This window comes from Amphiura filiformis, chromosome 5, assembly GCF_039555335.1.
Source record: "Amphiura filiformis chromosome 5, Afil_fr2py, whole genome shotgun sequence".
NCBI classification, from domain to species: domain Eukaryota; kingdom Metazoa; phylum Echinodermata; class Ophiuroidea; order Amphilepidida; family Amphiuridae; genus Amphiura; species Amphiura filiformis.
Window position 1 is genome coordinate 23,072,958 of NC_092632.1, and position 21,992 is coordinate 23,094,949.

Consider the following 21,992-nt stretch of genomic DNA (forward strand, 5'->3'; position numbering starts at 1 on the left):
CCTATGAAGAGTAGTCCATAATGGCCTGTGAAGAGTAGTCCATAATGATGGCCTATGAAGAGTAGTCCATAATGATGGCCTATGAAGAGTAGTCCATAATGATGGCCTATGAAGAGTAGTCCATAATGGTTAATAATAGCAGACGTATGAGGTCCAATTTTACCTGAGTGTTTAAAGTGTTTGGCCAAAAAATTAATGTTTTGGTTCTCATCCTCTCTCCCCTCAATTTCTAGAATTTGTCAGACTTTTTTTGCTAGATTTTTCAAAACAATTACGACTTTGGAATGTTTTAAAAGGCAAATTTTATACATATAAATAATTTTATTAGAGAACATGAATCACTTCCAAGTCTTTTTGTGATACTATACGGGGTTTATCCCTCAGAATCTCACATGAAAAGAAAAGAAAAAAGGCCTCCTTCTTTCAATGCTAATTTTACATTGAAGGAAAAAAACTCCCTCATCAATTTACGAAAATCCACTGGACGAGAACCAAAACATTAATTTTATACAGCTTTATATATATGTGATTTTTTAGAGTGGCTTAATATATATATTTACATTTTTCAATAGTACAATAAATTGTCAAAACTACTCTTATGATGAAGAGCATTTTGCACACATTTAATTTAGGAAGAGATTATCCAATACAAGTTCACATCTTTTACTTTTAAATGCAAGTGGTCTTGTCCTTTAGCATTGCAATCGTTGTAACAAAAGATACATCTGTTAGGTGAAGGAAGTTTTAGGAGCAGACACGCTTGCCAAGTAGGGTCAAGATTGTTTTATTTCCTGAAATAGGCTAAATGACCCTAAAAAATCTCAGAAAGCTTGAAAAATCTGGAAAAAAAATCAGAAAATCTTTTGCAAACATAATTTTCTACATTCAGGGCTGGGATAGCAACGTTTTCACATACTTTTTATGGGACCTGAGAGCACATCAGACATATTGAATGGCATTCTGAATACGAGGAATGTCCTGATATCAAATAATTTTTTGTATCGAAGATATAGATTTTTTTCCTAAAACACCAAAAAATTGTATGTCTTTTTGGGAAAAAATCTTCCATTTATGAAAGGTCAAAATTTGATAGTCGGCTTTTTATCCCAGAAAATACACTTTAAGTACATATCATTAGATTTATATACAGTTTACTTCGACTCGAGGACTGTTAAATGACAAAAATATCAAACTTTAATAATTTGTCATAAAATTTGTATTATATTGCAAATTTCGAAAAAAATCATTTGATATCAGAAGTATATTCCTCGTATTCAGAATTCAATTTCTGATGTGCTCTCAGGTCCCATAACAAAATACTGTGCATTTGTTGCTATCTGAGCCCTTAATCAAGAACAAATACTCATCCACTTCCATCAAAAAATAGCTGTTTCTTAATTTCAAATACTTCTAACAATCCCCAAAACACAAAATCTAGGCGGAAGGGCCCGTATAACATTTATTTCCCGCCTAAGTTATAGACGAATGAACATTAAGAAAAAATAACATGTAGGTCTACATTTGGCCCACAATTTTAGCACAGTCATTATAAAGAGTAGAATATAAAAAGATAGAATCCAATAATATAGTCAGCCAAGTTATACTTGGTGAAAAGTTACTATTACAATCGTTACTATTTGAAATTAATAGTATTCGAACAAGAAATACATCCATAAATCAACTAAGATCTGATTTCACATAGGCACTTTGACAAGGCCCAACTTTCTCATCAATGCATGGGTTCATTTTATTCAGTGCAAATATGCATACATGCACTGCGGACCCATTTCAACTGCACTTTTGTGACATTTTTGAAACCTAGCCCATCTCACATGAATGTGCTATAAAAGTTTGGATAATGCCCATAATTCTGCTTGCACAACATGCTCATGTGCCAAGTCACAGTTCTTTAATGACAGTATGCTTGTACAATAGAATGACCTTTGAATGCATTATTGGGTACAAAAATGTATACTCCAAAACTTGAGGTCAACTCTTGAGCTGCTGAATGTATTCCTTTGAACTTCACTTCAAGACATGATGCTATTTTTGATCACAGTGTTGCTATTTTTGGTACCAAACCTTAAGGTCAACTCTTGAGTTATGGCTGTTGAATGTAATCCTTTGAACTTTGCATCAGGATATGATGCTATTTTTGATCACAGTGTTGGTATTTAAGGGGTACCAAACCTTGAGGTCAACTCATGAGCTGTAGCTGTTGAATGTCTGTCTTTGAACTACGCCACAAGTCATGATGCTATTTGCAGTTCATAGTGTCAAGAAGGGGTATCCCTTGCTTTCCATGTTCAATATCAATTTGTCTGCTGTGATTATTGGCCGGCCATTTTGCCAAGTGCACTTGACGTATCAATACCTAGTATGACGTTGGTAGTGCTGGTGATGTACCTGTTGATGTTAGTTTGTTGACACGCGATCGCTTCGCCTCTGCCCTTTCGGTTGGGTTGAAATACCATACAGTGATAGCATACCTAGATAAATAAACCAAACAATCAGAACAAAATAATGTTGTTAGTATGATCTATGAATGTCTAGTTTATAGTCAACTTAAATTTGCTTTCACTCTGATCCAGAGGAGAAAAGATTGAAGTGTCAAAAAGTAACAATTATTGCTGATTAAAGGTAATGATGAACGTTAGGGGGTGGACAGCTTAATATTGAGGGATTGCAGTTTGGCTATTATAGACCTCAATGTTTATCCAAAGATGTGATTTATAAAGCAGATGCCCCAAAATACATTCAATTTAGGGAAATAATCACCATAATATCATGTGACGTGATATGATTCAATCAGACCAAATTTGGTCAGGGGAAAAAATACGGAGTAAATATACAAGAAAATGAACATAAAAAAGTCATAACTTTGCAACCGAGTATGCCACATTGCCAGGAATGTGGAGATTTTAATATTAGTACTGGTATTAAAATAATACTGAGTGAGTTAGAAATGGTAAAAACTCAAGTTTCAAAATTTCAGACTTTGGTCATCAGATCCTGTCTCATATGTGACACGATCTGGTCCATGGGGGGGGGGCACTAAGACGGCAAATTTGAAATTAAGATAAAAGGCAAAAAAAATGGAGTAAATACAATAAAATACAAATCACAAAACTTCAGAACTTCAAGTATGCTAGACTTTGGTATTTTTCAGTATTATGATAGCCTAATGTTTGTATAAGGTAATAATTCTCACTCAAAATACCTCCTTTGCCCCCCCCCCCTCCCCACGTGCAGAGCAGATTGCATCACATAGCTAGTTTTGATCATTTTGTCTGTTTGCTCATTTTCCACATTTATAAGCTAGCTTCTTTTTCATCTATATGTAACATCTATTCTAATTTCTATGTATCTATGAGTAAAGACCAACATTGACACACACATCCCTTTCACCTGTTCATTGATCTTCAACATATACAATACCATCATACATGTATGTAAGATGAGCCATTTGTTGCTAAAATCATTTGTATGTGGATAAAATCGTTTGTATGTGGATAAAATCATTTGTATGTGGATAAAATAATTTGTATGTGGATAAAATCATTTGTGAAATAAGAGATCTTTTGCTCTCTGATATTTCATTGTTGTGTGTAACATGAACAGATCCATCATGAATGGTGTAATATTCATGGAAAAATTCACGGAGAAATTGATATTGCATTGACGATTAAACAACTCAATTTATGTGTAACATAGCGCCACCGATTGTTGACAAGATAACATTGATTTGAGCTGCAGGTGTAACATAACTATATGATTGAGTAGCTAACAAGATTACAATTAGGTAGATTATGATGGACAAGGTATGTGTTAGTCCCCATGCCAGTATGTGCAGTGTACGATACATCTTCAAAGTAATGCAATTTATTAAAGTGGAATGTTACTGAGTGGCGTAAACAGAGGGAAACAAGGTTGGGGGGATATATTTCTAACCAGTTAACAGCAAAAGGTACCTTAAGTTATCCAGACTAGTTCTGAGAGAGACATTGGTGATTAAAATGTGCAAAATGTAAAAAATATTACGAAAATTCACTTGTTTTTTCTTCATATCTTCATAATGGCAACTACTAAGGAAACCAGGATCGTATCATTTTAAAGCTTATTTCATTGTCGGCAAAATTAACCTCCATTTCAAAATATTATCCCTAAGGCAACTTTCAGTGTATGTCACATTTTCTAGTTGGTATCCTTGCCCCTTGCAAATGAACTGGCATAAATTGAATATATGGTGTAAATGAAGAAGGTCCAAAAGGCACAAATATTCTTCATCAGTGATAAAACACCATAATTTCATGCAAACAACCAAACTAAGGTCTTAATTCATATTCCCTATACCAGATTCCACTCAGGCCGTTTCTAAGACTTAATTTGTATCAGTAAATTGAAACCTACCTTTGAAGATGAGGTGCAATGGCATTTGAAAATGGTAGAATAAGGAGCAATATAGAACATCAACAATTGCTTAAATTGTTTGACAGTTGTATTACAATTTTGCACCCACTTTGAAAGTTGTATCACAACATGCAGAATGTTTGAGTGCAAATTGCGATGAGATACGGCTTGATTTGAGGTCTGAGAGATTAAAAGGGTTAGAATTTAGGGTAAGGGTTAGATTTTAGGCTAAGAATTAGGTTTCCATAGGATCAGGTTAAGGATTAAGATATTCAGGGTTGTATCCACTGTTCTAATGTTGCTCCCAGTTTGACCATGTTGGTGTATGCAATCACAATATTCGGTTGCCCTACATGTAGATGTACCGTTTTCATGCAGTTTTTTGTGGACACTGGACAACATGTGTGACTGGAGGCAGTAGACTGTTAAGTAATCACCAGTGTGCATTAATAATTTACATTACATTCTAAATGCAGTGCTGCCGGGTAACGCAAATTGAATTGTCAGTGTTGCTTTTAATTTCCATTTGCAAAAATCGAAAATACAAGCTAGGCAGACAAGTGTATGTGGTACAAGATGTAATGAATGTATATGCATGAATGTTGCCGCCAACCTGCTTTTCATTAAAAAGTTCATTCACCCTATATGTACAACGCTGTACTACAGCCAATATGACTGACATGGGTACTGCTGTGGAAAATGCTGTACCTTTTAGTGTGTATAAGCGAACAGAAAATGAAATGAAACTGAATATTTATAATTTGTTATCAAACCTTCAGAAGACTTGACAATGTTTAGATTATCATCATGATGATGGGAAATTGTTAGTCTAATATTACCCCTGATAGCAGACGGGAAGCTAGGGGAGAAACATATACATGCCAAGTTGTGTGTGCACACGCATCATCATAGCCAAGTACAAAATAAATCAAATTTTAACCAAATCTTCTTGGCTAGCGTGCACATGGCACAAGTAATGATAAACCCTTTCATTATCTTGATACTAGTGCACTCCACTTTATTTGTAACCAATCACGTTTAACGTTTGCAATTTATCCTGAGGGCTGTGAAGTGAATACTACGTATGTCAGAAACCAAATCACAATAGAATGTTTTGTATTTTGTATTATGCCAGATACATGATGCCATACTGCTAATTCATATGCTGTCAGACCATTAGGTTAAAGGTCAACTAATGAAGAATTGTTTGTTTAGTAGCAAACCTACGTGTAGTTCAGGATAGGCTACAGCGTTTTCTGTTGCGCTGTAAATGCACTGATATCGGCATGGCCTGTGTAATAATATTCATGACCTGACATATATCCAGTGGCTCTAGACACATGTTTTAACAATCTTGCAGAATATACATGTATTGACAATGAATCCTTGAACAAGATCCGAACATTTTCAACATACACTTTATCAATATGAGTAATTTCTTGAAAATTTCTTGAAAAACTGAACCACTGATTGAAAGTAAAATTGCTATAAAATGACAACTTTTTCTGTTAAATATGATTCATGTTTTTATTTTGATCCGACTCACTCAAGGTCATTGGCATCTTAGCTGTCATAATCATCCATATTTAATGTTAAATAAGATTCTAATCAGTCTATGCATATGGTGAATATTGATGTACCTACTGACAATATTAAAGCAAGGATAGGTATGGTACAGGCTGAATCAAATGATTGTTGGGGTTTTTTTCATGCCTTTCTCAAATGTACCAATGGCAGACTGGCAGTGGCATGCACAATGGTTGGGGAAATTCAGCTAATTGAGTGGAAATCATGGGACTCTCAATTAACACAATCAAATCGACTTGAAAATTTTTAAGCAGTTGGGGGAATCGAGACCAGTGGCTCCCACTTTTAAAAACCTGTGACCACCACTGATTGAAATGAAAATACTTTGTATTTACAAGTCTGATCATTTCAAGCAAACACCAAAATTGGACAGAGAATTATAAATACAGCCGGTATACTCTGATCCTAGTACTATGATACTTTACGTCAAAAAGGGCTACAAATTATGACACTTCTGGTTCTAGTATGTTGTACATTCCGTTCTGTAAAACCTCTTTAAGCTTTTGTCTAATTTAAAACCCAGCAAAGAATAAAACAATACTACATTCTGTTTTACATTTGGAGATTACAAAACTTGAATATACTGGTGAGAGCAAATCTTAATATTTTTGATTTCAAGCTGAACTTTGGAACCTCATGAAGTCAATGTTAATGATCATGTTCACTTTGCTACCCCACCGTTGCTGTTAATATATTATATATTAAGCATTGTTATCTAACGGTGCGTGTGATTGGTCAAGAGCCCGACATAAACAACATCAATGCTTATCTGCTTTAGCGTGGCGATTTCAGGGTAAAAAACCCACCAAAAACAAAAGTAAAATCTTATGCTACATCTTGTTTACTTGATGAAATACAATCACCGAATGTTGGAGATGTATGGAGGAGATTCATTGATACTTTTGATAGAGGTCGTCAGTGTGACATCATTTTCGGCCATCTTGTGGGTAAATCATTATAATTACCTTCAAGTATCAAAGAAATCATGTGATAACCTAGAGCTGAGTACACAGGTTTGCACCCATGAAAATAAAGGTATTGATTTGCCAGCTTTTACCCTCTAGATGGTAAAAGGCTGGCGCAGGCTGACCGCATCTAAAGTCCGGCAAGGCCCACAGAGCTGGCATAGTATTTTCTTGCGGGCAACTCAACCCAAACCTCCACGTGGTGTCGGATGGGTCACGCAAACTTGCGCCACGGGGACCAGGCTTGGATGCGAGGAAGTCAAGCTAGCGGAGGATCATGTAAAGTTTTGACCACGTTTTAGCCCTTCCTCGGCTGACTCAGCCTGGTGTGGCTCTGAAGAGACACCGTTTGGTTTTTACCATGTCTGCAAAGAAATAAATTTGGATTCATCGTACGAGCATACACATACAGCAAGAGACATATAACGTGGCATAAAGAAGATAAGAAATAACTATGATGCAGTGAAGCATATAACGTTTTGTGACTGAATGGAGATATACAGGTACATTTTGACAAAGGAGTGAGTACTGGCGCAAATAACCAGTGGAGTTGAAACCCGAGTTGAAAGCGCCATACAAAACAACAACAACAACAACAACAACAACAAAACGCATCTAAAGAATTGAAGGAATGATCATTGTTTATGCCTTTATGCAGAAACATGTCCTCAATTCTGTTAATGAGCCCCTAATTTAGTTGCCTACTTGCAGTCATCTCAGCCTTGTTCTGTTGTCTTTATTTTTGTTGTGATGAGGTTAAACCAATTTCAAACCCATCAATTTGAAAAATAAGTTACTGTCCCTCTATCAGTTTTGGGCAATTTTGAGATAGATTTCATGCCTGGGGGCCACTCATATATGAAAGTTGTAAGCATCCGCGTGAAAGAAAACACGGATTTAGGGTGGTTATGAAAAGCAAGACGAGGGTCCACACGGATCTGTGATTAGGGTCTCAAAACACTCATTTTACTAAAAGAAGGGGTGTTTTTTAAAGGGCGATCCTCGCTTAGGGTAGCTTTTTAAAATTACCCAACAAACAGACATTAGTGGTGACATATTTATCAAGTTATTCGGCACAAAAGATTTCTGAGCAATTTTACTCACCAGATAAAAAAAAAATCAGAGCCGACTTCAACAGCGCCAATTTTAAGCTTACCGATATCGTTGACCGATGTCACTGAATGACACTCTACCGACACACGCAATGTCTATCCTTGTTTAGGGGCAAATTTCATACCAATTCCTCACTTAGGGTGCTTTTATATTGTCTATCCATGTTAAGGTGTACATTTCTAACCAATTCCTTGCTTAGGGTGTTTTTATTTGAGTACAATCCTTGTTTAGGGTTAGTTTGACAAATTTTCGACATCTTAGCTTACGGTTATTTTTGAAAGTCAATTCACACGGATGCTTACAACTTTTATATATGAGAGCCCCCCCCCCCCCTTACCGATATCATCACTGTCATTGAATGACACTCTACCGACACACGCAATGTCTATCCTTGTTTAGGGGCAAATTTCAAACCAATTCCTCACTTAGGGTGCTTTTATATTGTCTATCCATGTTAAGGTGTAAATTTCTAACCAATTCCTTGCTTAGGGTGTTTTTATTTGAGTAAAATCCTTGTTAAGGGTTAGTTTGACAAATTTTCGACATCTTAGCTTACGGTTATTTTTGAAAGTCAATTCACGCGGATGCTTACAACTTCTATACATGAGTGCCCCCCCCATTTTCATGCTCCAATTCTCTCAGACACTTGCATAAATAGGCTCAAATTGTGTGTCTTCTGCAAACAATTCACTAGTTTCCCATATCTATGATGTTTACTTGCCTATGTGACACAGCAAAATATATCAGTGCACATTGAATCTTATGACTGTGACCTATTTTTGCTACATGTATGCATGTATGCTACCACTGTATATAGGGTAAACTAGTAATCATTATTTACATTGGTTGAAAGGATGAATTTTGAAACCATTTAAAAAGTTGGAACATTTTCAAATTTTGACAATTTTTTCCACCACCACCTACCTGCAATCTGGATTATTAACTGCAAGCTCTGCCAATGTGCATAAATTCCAAGAAATCTGTATAAAAATAGACTGCTTCAAAGAATCCTAACACCCACACACACTATAGCATACCTTGTTTTATAGGCAGGAAACACTTCATGCGGGTTCCTTCTATCAGACCAGAAGAACAGGATCCTATCAAACAGTGGCTCTACATTGGCAACATTGTCCTGGCCTTTGGGGTAGATCCGTAGCAGACCACCATCTCTCTGTTGAAACAAGGATCCCAGCATTCAATAACATTGATAGAATAAAGGTATTGTTTTTAGCCGCTGTTGTGCATCTATCGTCTCATATAATATGGGCGACATTGTTATTTCTAAAAGTAAAACAACGAGGCCAAGTTGTTTTACGGCAAAAATAATGTTGCCCGTGTTATATGAGACGATATTTGCACATAAGCAGCTAAAAACAATACCTTTATTCGCATTCTTAAATACTTCAATTCAAATAAAAATATCATCATAAGTATTACAAATTTTAATCAAACTAAATCCTTCAGTATTCAAGAAATTACCTAGGGCTTAAAATTGATCAGTCCTGTTGTTGCTAACAAAAACTCCACAACCAATGTTGGTCATTGTGTGAATGGCACTGACCAAAGTGACCATTGTATGAGGTGCACGCCAATCATGTATATATTGCCCTGCTTTTACTTGATGCAGCGCTTTAAAAATTAAAAGAGTTGCCTACTGTGTGGTCAAATACGCATTCAAATTGTCAGAAACCGGTTAGTTAATTTTTTTATGTATTGAAAGGGTCTAACACTAATTGAACATAAACCACACACAAAAATGTTTCCATATTAAAACTACGAGTGGTACATACATGTACATTGTAGGGCTCAGGAGATATGTTCTGCATATAGTGCTTTTATATCAGTTTTAACATTGGATTGACAATCATAATAGACTCACTTTTGAAAAGTGAGAAGTTAAGTGCAGCAGCCTCCTCCCTTTTCTCAGGGTACAGGCTTGATATGACATCATTACTGGTCAAATATTTTAGGCTAGAATTTGTGGACAAATCCATGAATCAATTAGAGCAAAGATTTTTGTATTCTAACAATTACAAGAACCAAAGTTGATTCTCTTTTGATAAATTCCACACTAGACACAGTAGGAACTTCACAATGATTCCCACAAAATTCCTTTGCAGGAATCGAGATTGATTCTTAATCTGTGTATACTGTAACCCTCGGGGATTCTTTACATAAACAGACAAACATAATCAGTGTACACTTAAAACATCTTACCTTTGAATTCCAGCCTTTATTGAGGTAATAGATACATGTGATACATCGTCCATCTCGATTTGGATTATCAACATGCTTCACATAGGCGGTGCCATTGCCTGGGTAACATGCTACCATAGCCTGTACAAAAACAAAAGTCCATATTTACAAGTTTGAATGCTGACTGTCAGTTAGACTGATGATGCTCTCAAGAAGACAAGTTTGTTCAGTATATAGTGAGGGAGACTATTTGCAGTTAGACAGTCTATAATATCGAATTGATTAATTCGAATTAAACAATTCATTGATGTTAGCACTGGGTAGTAGCCATTACTGCCAGTAGACAGGAAGTCTAGAAAGTTGACCTCAACACTGTAGGTGGTCTTCCTGTACTTTTGAATGGGACAGCAGTAACCTTGGGCATGTTTTAGACCAAAATTTTGGATTTTTCAGATTTTTTTCTAAGTTTGTGAGAGCATAACAAGACTATCCGTCGATGGATTTTTATTTCCGTCGGCAGATATTTTTAAAATTAAGTTTTTCATAACATATTAAAAAGGCAGAGACCCCTGATGTATAATAAATTAGCTAGGTAAGTTTTGAGTAACCTTGATGAAAATTATCAAAAAAGTGCCTATTCAATTGTGTGGGTACGGTCCATCACCTGTCACTTGGTAGTATTGTAACATGTCTAATGGCGCTGCCCATGGCCACTCGATGAATTGTTTAATTCGAATTAATCAATTCGATATTATAGACTGTTAGAAGGAGACCAACCCCACCCTAAACAGGGACTGGGGCCATTAACTCTCAAGAATTTATGATTCTCGACTGGAAATACCTACATGTAGGACACCACCACCACATTAGGTAGAGGTTTAACCAGCCAACATTCAGATACTACCAGCCTTTGATGGAGAAATCTTTAAAATATATGCAGGGGTGGCATCACCGGGGGGGGGGGCAGGAGGGCAATTCCCTATGATTCGCAAAAGAGGTAAAAGGAAGGAAAAAGAGAAAAGAAGAGGAAGAGAGAAAAGGGAGGGAGAGAGAAAGAAAGGAGGGGGTAGAAGAAGAAAAGGAACCATTCCCCTCCCTAGCCATGGCTAAGAGAAGGGGGGAAGTTCCCCCTCCAGACATCTTGCCCCCTGTGGAATGCTGGCCGATACAGTTTTTGTATTTTGTGCCCATTTTCGACAAATGTTCCCCCATGAAAGTCACATGGCCTCTCGTGCCTTTTTTTCCCCAACTACTTTGGAAAAATCCTGGCTACTCCACTGTCCTGGCACGGCAACACACACACACCTGTGTCATACCAGTCATTATAAATAAGTTTACTTTCAATCCGATACGGGAGGGGTTTCATCCTTCATATCATTGGTTTCATCACATTGTATTATATCCAAAAACTATATACTATAATGCCTCTCTTAGAAATTATACTAAATTATGCACCAATAGTAAACAATTGGCTTCATTATAGCCAGGGCGTAGCCAGGATTTATGGGGGGGGGGCTGATTTTGAAAAGGTGGACCTGTTTTGGGTCTTTTCCTAAAATTTTGACCCAGAAAGCATAGAGAACCTAATTTTTTCGCTCGCTACACAAGTTCGCTAAAGGGAAAATTTTGACCTTTTCTGACTGAAAAAGCATATCCGCTTGCTACGCAAAGTGGACCCTTTTGGTGATGGGGGGGGGGGGGGACCACCTCCCGCCTACGCTCCTGATTAAAATATATTTTCAATCAATAGCTAAGCTAAAGCATATAGCATAAGAATGTTTTGCAAGGTATAGGAGGTGTGGTGAGGCGCAGGGTGAGGTGGTGTGGTCACTGACTGAGGTCGCACGATAGACAACGGACGTGTTGATTTACATCAATGGAAGAGATGGGAAGGAATGCCAGAAAGAACAGAGGAACAAATTCTACCTCGGAGACTACTTGACAGGCAACATTGCGTGTTTCAAGAAGATGCTGGTAGGATGGAAGCTGGGTAAGGAAGATAGCAGGATAAGGGTATTAAGTGTTACCTATTTCTTGTATCCGCAACAACATCCAGTTCAGTCTATCAACCGAAGCTCAGTGCTCCCCAATATATCGAGGGTTGACAACCCGGGGGGGGGGGGTCACCCCCATTGTGGCCTGTACACCCACCGCGTTAATCAACTTTTAAAAAGCACCCTAAACAAGGATTTAACCCTTGGTTAAAACGACACCCTAAACAGGGCTTTCATTCCTAACATCAAATTTCATACCCTAAATTTCATTTCCGTATTTAGAAATTGCAATTTTGCTACCCCTATTTCCAATTTTTCATGTCTTTGACACCCTAAACGCGATACGCGCGTATCGTGCGTACCCACGAAAAAAACGACCCTTTTTACGCGTTTTCATTATCGCGGATGGTGTACAGGCCACAATGGGAGTGACCCCCCTGGGGTTGACAAACAGAAGGCCTTACCTCACAAAGGATTTCTTTGTGAGGTAAGGCCTTCTGTTTGTTAAAACCCTCGATATGTGTATATTATTAATAATGTTTTATTGCAGGTATGCAAGGAGGGGCGGGGCAGGATTGAAAATGCTTTATTCACGGTTGAGTTCACGAATTAGGGAATAAAATTTCCAACTTCCAGCCACCCCCATTCATATCTTATGATCGTGCCTATTTATTACGCCATTAATATAAAAAATATTAACAGCATATCATATACAATGCAACTTAATATACACCGCATTGTGACCATCTAGGTCATAGATCCCAGGGTGTGGGGTGGTGGGGGATAAATCCCCTAATATTTTGATAGGGGAGATGGTCCATACAATCATTCCCCAATGTTGACACCTGTATGTGGGTTAATCTCATATTTGGCCATTTTAGCCTAAAAAGCGCCAAGTTTTGCGCGCTTTGCGCGAGTTTATTTCACTTTTCCACCATAAAAGCTTTAATGTCGCAAAATTTTTGCGCGCTTCGCACACATTTGTAACATTGTCTTAATCTGTTCCCGGAATCTGTTGCCAAAAGGTGCTGGATACTAATCCCATCCCCCCATGTCAAAAAAAAAAAAGAAACATTAAAAAAGCAAACCGGGACTTTGCAAATATGCTCTAATAATTGTAATGCCCGATCATTTGTGTAAGGATGACATAGTATGGAAGGAATGGGGGTAAACATGGTCAAAAGTAATAAATTCTATTTCAAGAAAAGGTGAAATTAGACTGTGAAAGCATGGGACAAAGTAAGAAAGGGTAAAATTGATCATAATTGCAAGGGCCATGCCTAAAACCAGCGGACCGAATGTCGGGCCCGTGAATGAAATCTATCAAAATATGCGGTTGGAAAATAAATAAATAACCCAAAAGAGTGAAAATGGTGCATCAAATGGCTTCATTTGTGCTTTCATTTTGATTTTTTTCCAAATTCTGAGGGGGCACATTTTCTACAAAATGTATTGCCCCCCTATCAAAATACCCTGGCGCCACCCCTGAATATACGGAACAAAAAAGTTGCCATCATCATACATGTATATATGCATTGTAGATCCCCATCATGAACCCCATTAAAATGAGGGAGAGAGAGAGAGTGAGTGATGAGGATTTCAATTGACTTTTGCTGGACCTTTTACTCCCTTTTAAAGTCTTAACCCAAATGCCCCAGTTGTTTTTCTGGCAAAGCGGAAGGAAGGAAGGAAGGAAGATGAAGAGAAAGGTACAATTTTCCACTTATGCTACATTTCAGGCATGATAAATCAAATTTATAATGTATGTGTAGTTTATATGGGGTCACCAAAGGGAACTTGATCAAATGCCCCCAACGGAAAGAATTTCTTGTCATTTTATCACCGTGCATGCTCAATACTAAATAATCTACCTGGTGTCAACCTCTATGCAGAAAACAAATTTTCTCTGAAAATAGTGAAATTATATATTTTTTATATTGATGAAAATATTGATTTTCAGACCCCCCCAACAGACCTCCCCTGTCCAAATACTTGTTTTGGCCAGCAGATTTGGATGAAAAAGGTGTCAAAATGCTCGGGAGATCATACTCCGTAAAATAAGCTGGTTCCCTTAGAAATTTGAAACATCACCCATTTTAAAGGCTGTTAGAGTGGATTAATGAAAACGTAGGTAAAATATGCAAATAACATAACACAAAACTATTACAGCACATTAGGCCACCACATCCTATCACCATACCAAGTTTGACGTTGATCGGTTATTGCATTTGAGCTGCACAGTGGATTAATTAATTGACTTCCACCTGGACAACCAGGCAGCCAAACAAGCAACCATTTGCATGATACATGTATTAGCCTAATAGTAGGGATGACCACTGTCAATAAAGTTTCCACTAGAACGATTTTTCATTTACTGTGTGCGTGCACTCACACACGTATTGTCTATGGAGAAACTGATCGATACAAGAAATCCCAGGCCTGTTAAATGGTGTACATACTTGTTTTGATACAAATGTAGGCCTATATCAGGGTGTTTCAAGAAATTCCTGATTCCACCAGAAAACATTAACCTAACTTTTTCCTGTTTGGTCAGTAAATAGAGAGGACCTTCTTTCATGAAGAGATCAACTTTTTTTAATGACAAATTTAATGAGATGAGAACTACAACAGGTTGAAGTGACACCATTCCGTGCATCAGGTGTTCAAACGCAATTATCTCCGAATTTGGAGTGAATCAGACAAGCAAACTTACACACTCATAAAATTTAACTATTTTGAAGACAAAATGTGCAGGATGTTAAGAAATTTAAGAATGTTTAAGCCTACATGCTGCCCATCTCAAATCTTTTACTTCCCGTGCACTTCTCACTACCATGTCCATTTCATATGCTATCCATCATGGCTTCCATGCACACACAGTGTATTGCTCAATGTAGTAAAGATAACCTTTGAGTTGGAGCAAATTTCTCAAAATTGGTAGTGATTAATGTTACCAAACTTATGCCATTCCTGATGAAATATAATAATTTTTGAAGATAAAATGTGCTGACCTTAAGGGGTTACTACACCCCTCGATAAATTTTCGTCTATTTTTTCATTTATCTCAAAAACTAATAACACAGTGATAACAAAAAGTTCACGTATATTATAGGGGCAAGGAATCCAATTACTACACTGGAATTTCAGTGACCCAAGACAAGCGGTTAGTTATTTATGATAAGAAAAGAGGTACCGCTAGAATGTACCACATTTCCTATCATATATACTGAACCGCTTGTCTTGAGTCACTGAAATTTCAGTGTAGTAATTGGATTCCTTGCCCCAATAATATACATAACTTTTGTTACCAGTGTGTTATTATTTTTGAGAAAAATGCAAAAATAGTCACGAATTTACCACAGGGGTGTAGTACCCCCTTAAAAGATTGAACAATGTTTAAGACTACCGCTATTCATTTGAAATAATGCACTTATTGTTCATCTCCTCTATGGAGATATTTTCCATGGCGGCGCCGGCCATCTATGATCATGCTTGAGGTTTCACCAAACAAATCATGGGTTTTGAGGTCTTATATTTTTTGTTGTATGTCAACAAAATCGATTAAATTTTCAGGATGGTCTTATTTTCATGTTGTTATTTAGCAAATATAATGTTCCAGATAACGCTAGTTAATAAATACATTAAGAAAAAGTACCTTAAAGTTGCACTTTCTGTTAGTATTCCTTTTTGGAATTTAACTTTTTAACATGTTCTAGCAGCCCTATATAAAACCGTGACACTCGAAAGGCCATATCTCTGGAATGAAACGTCCGATTAAGATTATTTAAACGCCAAAATGTTTCTTTCATCAATTCCCAGCCAATAAGGTAGGTTTGAATCAATTTAAAAGTACTTCAATTTTTAGTGGACATGCCTACTAATAGCATGATAAGACCCGGGTCAATACATACAATGTATTTTACAACAGAGTAAATTTGAATTAAAGTGATAATTATGATCTTAAAATACCCAAAAACACCACAAACAGAAAAGCCATTAAGATAGTAAGTTTTCTTTCGTTTGACAAATGTACCTCTTAAGTTTGGCTCAGGGGCGTAGCCAGCTTTTTTGGTTAGGGGGGGGGGGCAAAATAAAATTTCAGGGCACAGACGAAAAAAAAATACAGTAGCATCATACAACAATACATAGAGACTGTACATGTCTGTGGGCTTCAAAAAAGGCTTTATTGGGACGATGTGGGTGCGTAGCGCACAAAATTTGGGTATTTTACACTATTTTCGCCCATTATCAGGATGGCTTTATTTTTACAATGTGCACTATTTTTGACCTATTATCAGGCTGAATTTTAGTAGAAAAGGGGCTCCTTGCCCCTTTTCTTTTCCTTTGCCCTCCTGATTTTCTCCCTTTCTCTTTCATTTTCCTGATTTTCTCTTTAATTTTTTTGTCAGAAGGGCACTTTTTTCTTTCATTTTTTGACTGGGGGCACTCTACCCCCCCCCCACCCCTTTTTGCCCGAGTGATAACAAACAAAAAAATTGGTCCGGAATAAAATAAATTCAGTTAGCTTTTCAGAAATCAAGAAAAAAAGTTGAGATCTTGATGGTGCATAAAAACAGCAACTCCAATGTTTTGATGAAAAGCGCCCTCATGCAAACTTCAAAGCATCATAACGGGCCGCGCCATCGAAATCCCAAGTCCGAACAAGTTTGAAATTAAAGACCTCCATGGTAAGTTTCATTTTCCAGCAAAAACTTTTTGGGATTTTGATAGCGCACAGAGTTAATAGAGGTCAAAGGTCAAAATTTTCATTTTCGGGCATTTTTGCTGTTTTTATGCCCCATCAAGATTCCAACTTTTTTTCTTGGTTTTTGTGATGTAACCATTTGGTACATGTACTTCAAAAAAATGCAAAATGCAGGTTGGGATGATGATGGCATGGTGCAAGATGTTATGCCCCTCCAAAGTTTGTCATTTGTAAACTAGGATCAGAGAGGCCGAAATTTCAAGAATTTTTTCAGCTGAACGAGGGCGGCGCTGTACATGTACACGCTCATTTGTACATGTGAGTTGTTGGTGTTAATATACCAATATAATGTTTTAGAGAATTTTTTTGTTTGTATAGCAGTTGGGTACATAATGGAAGACTGGCTCTTAAGAACATCGCATACATGCTCGACTAATATTTCCATCGTAATAATAGAACGACGGTTCCTGTGTTTTATTCAAAATCTCGGATTTTGACAAAACTGCAGCATCTACTTTTGCAGAGTATCTTTGTTTACTAAAGTACATTAGAATCGTGTAAAATTTAAAAAGTTTTTGAGGGCGTTCTCCTCAGCAAATGTTATAATATGGTTTTAAATCGCGATTCAAATTGTGATTTAAATCGCGCCAACCCTGACTTTAATACCATTTATATTATACGGCAGGGCATACGGTAGTTAATATTAAAAATTAAATTGCTTTACATGCATGTCATTTTGCGGTTTACTTGGAAACAGACAGCTACAGAAAACACAAATTACATGTATATGCTCCTCCTGTATAATTGTCCAAACTGCACTTACGATAGTGTGGCAGTCTGCCGATGAAATGCGATTTCTTCATAATTTTGACACAGACGACTATTGAAAATTTTTATTTTTTCCGTAAGTGACGTAAAATATTTTTGTGGCACCAAAAAACAGGGACAGGCGGGTTACCGGACACATGAATTTATTATATATTGGCCTTGGAAAGAATGAAACAATGTTTTTTAAATCAATATGAAATGGGTGGAAATTTTAAAACAACATCTTAGTGTTGATATCAAGAAATCTCAAATTTGGGTGTAAACAAATGTGCTTCCTCTTATTCTGCCCTTTAAGGTGGTACTACACCCCTGGCCAAATTTTTGCCTATTTTTGCATTTTTCTCAAAAATTATAGCGTGTTAGTGACAAGTAAGATAATATTATAGGGGCAAGGACTACAACTACTGCACTGGAAATTCAGCAACTCAAGGCAAGTAGTTATTGGTTTTCCCTCATTTTTGACTGTAACTCCACAACTGTTGTCTGTACTGAAATAAAATTTCCAGTACAGTAGTTGTAGACCTTTCCCCTATAATATACATATCTTACTTGTCACCAATACGCTATAATTTTTTTTTTTTTTTTTAAAATAAGAACAAAAATTTGCTATGGTTGTATTACCACCTTAATTAAGGGGGTCTCCGGCAATCATAACATTATGCCTTGTATGAACAATTATCAAGCACAGATCATGTGGTTGTATAAAACAAATTTAAAAGGGACCATAAAACGAATAAAAACATCCATCTCTCAACACAGGATATTCAAAATTCCCGGGCGCCAAAATTGACGAGTGCAATGACGCCCCAGTAAATACAAGGCTGACGACAATTGAGCACAAATAACCATTACGTCATTGCACTCGGACAATTTTGGCGCGGGAATTTTAAACATTGCATATTGAGAGCTGACTGTTTTTATTTGTTTTTATGGTCAATATGAGTTTGTTTTTAAAATAAAATCACATGATTCATGCTTGATAAATATTTTTCTAACAAAGGCATAAATGTTACATTGCCGGAGACTCCCTTTAAAATGACCAGAAAACTTTCCTGAAAGACTTACATTAACCCTAACACTGGACCCTGCTTTTTGGGATCGGAAGTCAAAGAAGATCCGAAAAAGTCAAGGAGAAGAAGAGTTTTTGACTTGGCACCCCCGGGATTCGAACCTTTGACCCCTCGTATGCCAAGCACACGATCACGGACCGGTAGCTACACCGGTTATTGGCTCCCGGCCAGCAATTCTGTGCGCATATAACACTTAGGGTGATTGCGTCATCGCAGACCCTGGAATTCATGCATGCGCAGATTTTTTCATCGTAAGATTTTGTAAGATTTTTGGGTGTTAGGGTTAGAGGAGTATTTCGTGATCCTAGCATCCTCTTTTTGTGACATTTTTCAGTAGATATCCACGAAAAAAGCTTATTCCCGAAATTTCAGTCGATTCTGATTTTGCGTAACTTGCGAGTTATGCATGATTTAGATGTGTATTACACTGCTCCATAGATGATGTGTTGTAATTTCGTTCTGGTATACCAAAACAAAATTCAAATTCCACAATATTTTTGCTAAACGAATTAATCTGCAAGAATTTGTTTGTAAATAAACATTATGTAGCCAGAGGTTTCCAGTGATATAAAAATCTCAATTTTTTTTTAGAAAAGTGGAGGAATGATGCTGTGGATCATGAAATGCCCTTTTAATATTTTGCAAAGAATAACCAAAACTAAGATTTGACAGATGCCTGTCTCGAACAATGGATCCATATCTCGATCAATCTTTTTTTACGAATGCAATGCCTTTACATTGTACAAAACATGTGGTTATTTGTCCCCTGTTGTCTTACCTTTGTTCTACTTGAGATAGTAACATTCTCCAATTTTCCATTAGTCATCTGAATAATAGTGTCCATTTGTGAAATTAAATATCGAATGTTTTTACAGTGTGGTTGCACTCCATCAGTCCACATTATTTTGTCCCCTCGAATTGTTCCTTTCTGTGTGGTGTTTGCACTATTCTTCACCAGTTGTCCATCACTGAATCTGCCTTCCTGATGGAGAGTAAGGACTTCCTGCAGGATACATTCTGCTCTGTCTTCACCTAGTACTCTATCAATAACACAAATACCAAATTTTCTCATACAATCCACTAAATAATGAGTCAACTTCTCATGCCATTCTTTGGGTTGTTTTGTTATGCCAACTCGTCCAGGTGGATACCTTGATGGACCAGATGGCATAGTGTGTTCGCTTGATCCAATCTGCCATAGTCCCCTACCAGTTCCACTTCCAATGTTTTTAACCTCTTCAGGTGATTCTTCATCATCTGAGAGAGGAGTCAACGGAAATGACTGGCTTCGAATGAATTGATCTGAGTTTGCATCTTGTTCTAGTTCAAGTTCAACAAGTGTGGGATTTTCCGATGATGTCCCAGATGCTTGATTCAAGTCAAGATTTGTCAAGTCAACATAGGAGGAGTCTCCTTGATCCGGGCTTCTTTTGGTCGCGAAAGGCCCAGGCTTTTGCAATGGCAGCTGCAGTACGTTTGGGTGGGTCATTGTTACAGATTCTTCGCTATGATTCATAGCTTCACTTTGTAGATTCTGGTGATTTTCACTAGGAATAGTACTTTCTGCATGGTATGTATCTAGCGTTTCTAGTGCCGATCCAATATCACTGATGGAATGTGCTTGATTAGATATAGGGGCTGTAGTACACACCTGTCTATGTGACTTCCAATCTCGTCTCTGATGATCTTTTCCACAATAATATGAGACCCTGCAGCGTGCACATACACGAAGATTATCAGTTATATTACAGTACTGTAGGGCACAGGTTTTTGCTTCGATAGAGTGTATCATCGCAAAGCCTGGTCAAAGTTCCAAGCTGTGTACCACACACACAGACACAGTCAACAGTATCAGTACCAGTGCACGTAGGCCCCCCTATTGCAGTGATCTTGCCAACAATGGTTGCGAGTAAGCTTATTGCAATATTTCACTAATGCAACACATATGATCAAATTTAATACATCTGTGACATGAAGTAAAGTTTTAACTATGTGATGAATTTGGTACAATCGGGAAGACGACCCGATCAACACTAAAAACGGTAGCATTATCCAGTGAAATTACACCAAACAAACCTAATTTTTCACGTTTCGCACGTCCACAACTGTGTACGTTTAGACTGGTTTCAAGACTCGGTCATGACTCGGTTCCAAGTCTAGCATACTGCAGAAAAACCTGAACATAAAAATGATTGTCACACAGGGCAGGGGAGCACATCAAAAACAGCGGCTGGAATTGCTCAGCTTAGGGACCATTCACAAACCCCGTTCGTCACACTTGTTAGGGGCCTTATGCAAAAAGGGGGGGGGTGGCTGAAATTTTGACCCTCCTAAAGGGGGGGCCTGAAAAAAATGACCTTTTCTGTGGGGTTGACCCATAATTTTCATGTCAAAAGGGGGCTGAAGTCTGTATGTAAAGGGGGGGGCCCGAAAAAATTTTGCGATGAAATTGTTTTGCATCAGGCCCCCTTACAAGTGTTTGTGAACGGTCCCTTAGGTCCCTGGCCTGGCCAGAACCTTTTCAGGGTGAGGGGGTAAGGAGGGGGATGGAGGTGGGGGGAAAGGCAACTTTGATGGAGGGGAAAACTTTGATGACGAAAATTGTACAAAAAAATGGGCTAAAAAGTACAAAAAAATTACTAAAATCTTAAATATCAGGGCGGCCAGCATCCCGGGGGAGGGGTAGGAACCCGGGGTAAGAAGGGCAAGACTCATTTCCTCCTCCCCCTTGGCTACGCCACTGGGGCAGGAAGGGGAAATTGGGAGGGGTCATTGCAATTGATAAGGGGTGCTGCAATCATTAGTAGGCATAGGCCTATAGGCCCTAGGACTATCTTCTTTTAGTTTTATCAAAAGGCGGCAAAGAATTTTTTGCCAGCCCCCCCCCCCCCACCCCCTCCCCAAAAGGGGGTGCACGTTCGGATATTTAGACACCGTTTCGATATGCTGCGCAAGTTTGAGGAATTATACTTAGGCCTATTTATTACCAAATATTTAAATGTCTTTGCTAAGAATATTAGGAGAATTTGGGAGATAATATTATTTCATTTAGGCCTACAATTTAAAAAAAAAAGCACGCTTTTTACAAGTCTGATAGCAGAAAATCATGATGATATCATGC

The 21,992-nt window shown here is 37.6% G+C and overlaps 1 protein-coding gene across 1 annotated transcript; it reads right to left on the reverse strand.

The window, feature by feature from the left end:
- Positions 1-461: 461 nt before the first annotated feature.
- Positions 462-21,002, reverse strand: LOC140152811 (egl nine homolog 1-like). The gene is made up of 4 exons (XM_072175311.1): positions 19,650-21,002; positions 10,296-10,415; positions 9,113-9,249; positions 462-2,489 (listed from the first exon to the last, which is right to left on the reverse strand). Exons 1-4 carry the CDS (start codon positions 20,661-20,663, stop codon positions 2,375-2,377), a joined length of 1,386 nt encoding a protein of 461 aa, XP_072031412.1. The 5' UTR covers positions 20,664-21,002; the 3' UTR covers positions 462-2,374.
- Positions 21,003-21,992: the final 990 nt, after the last annotated feature.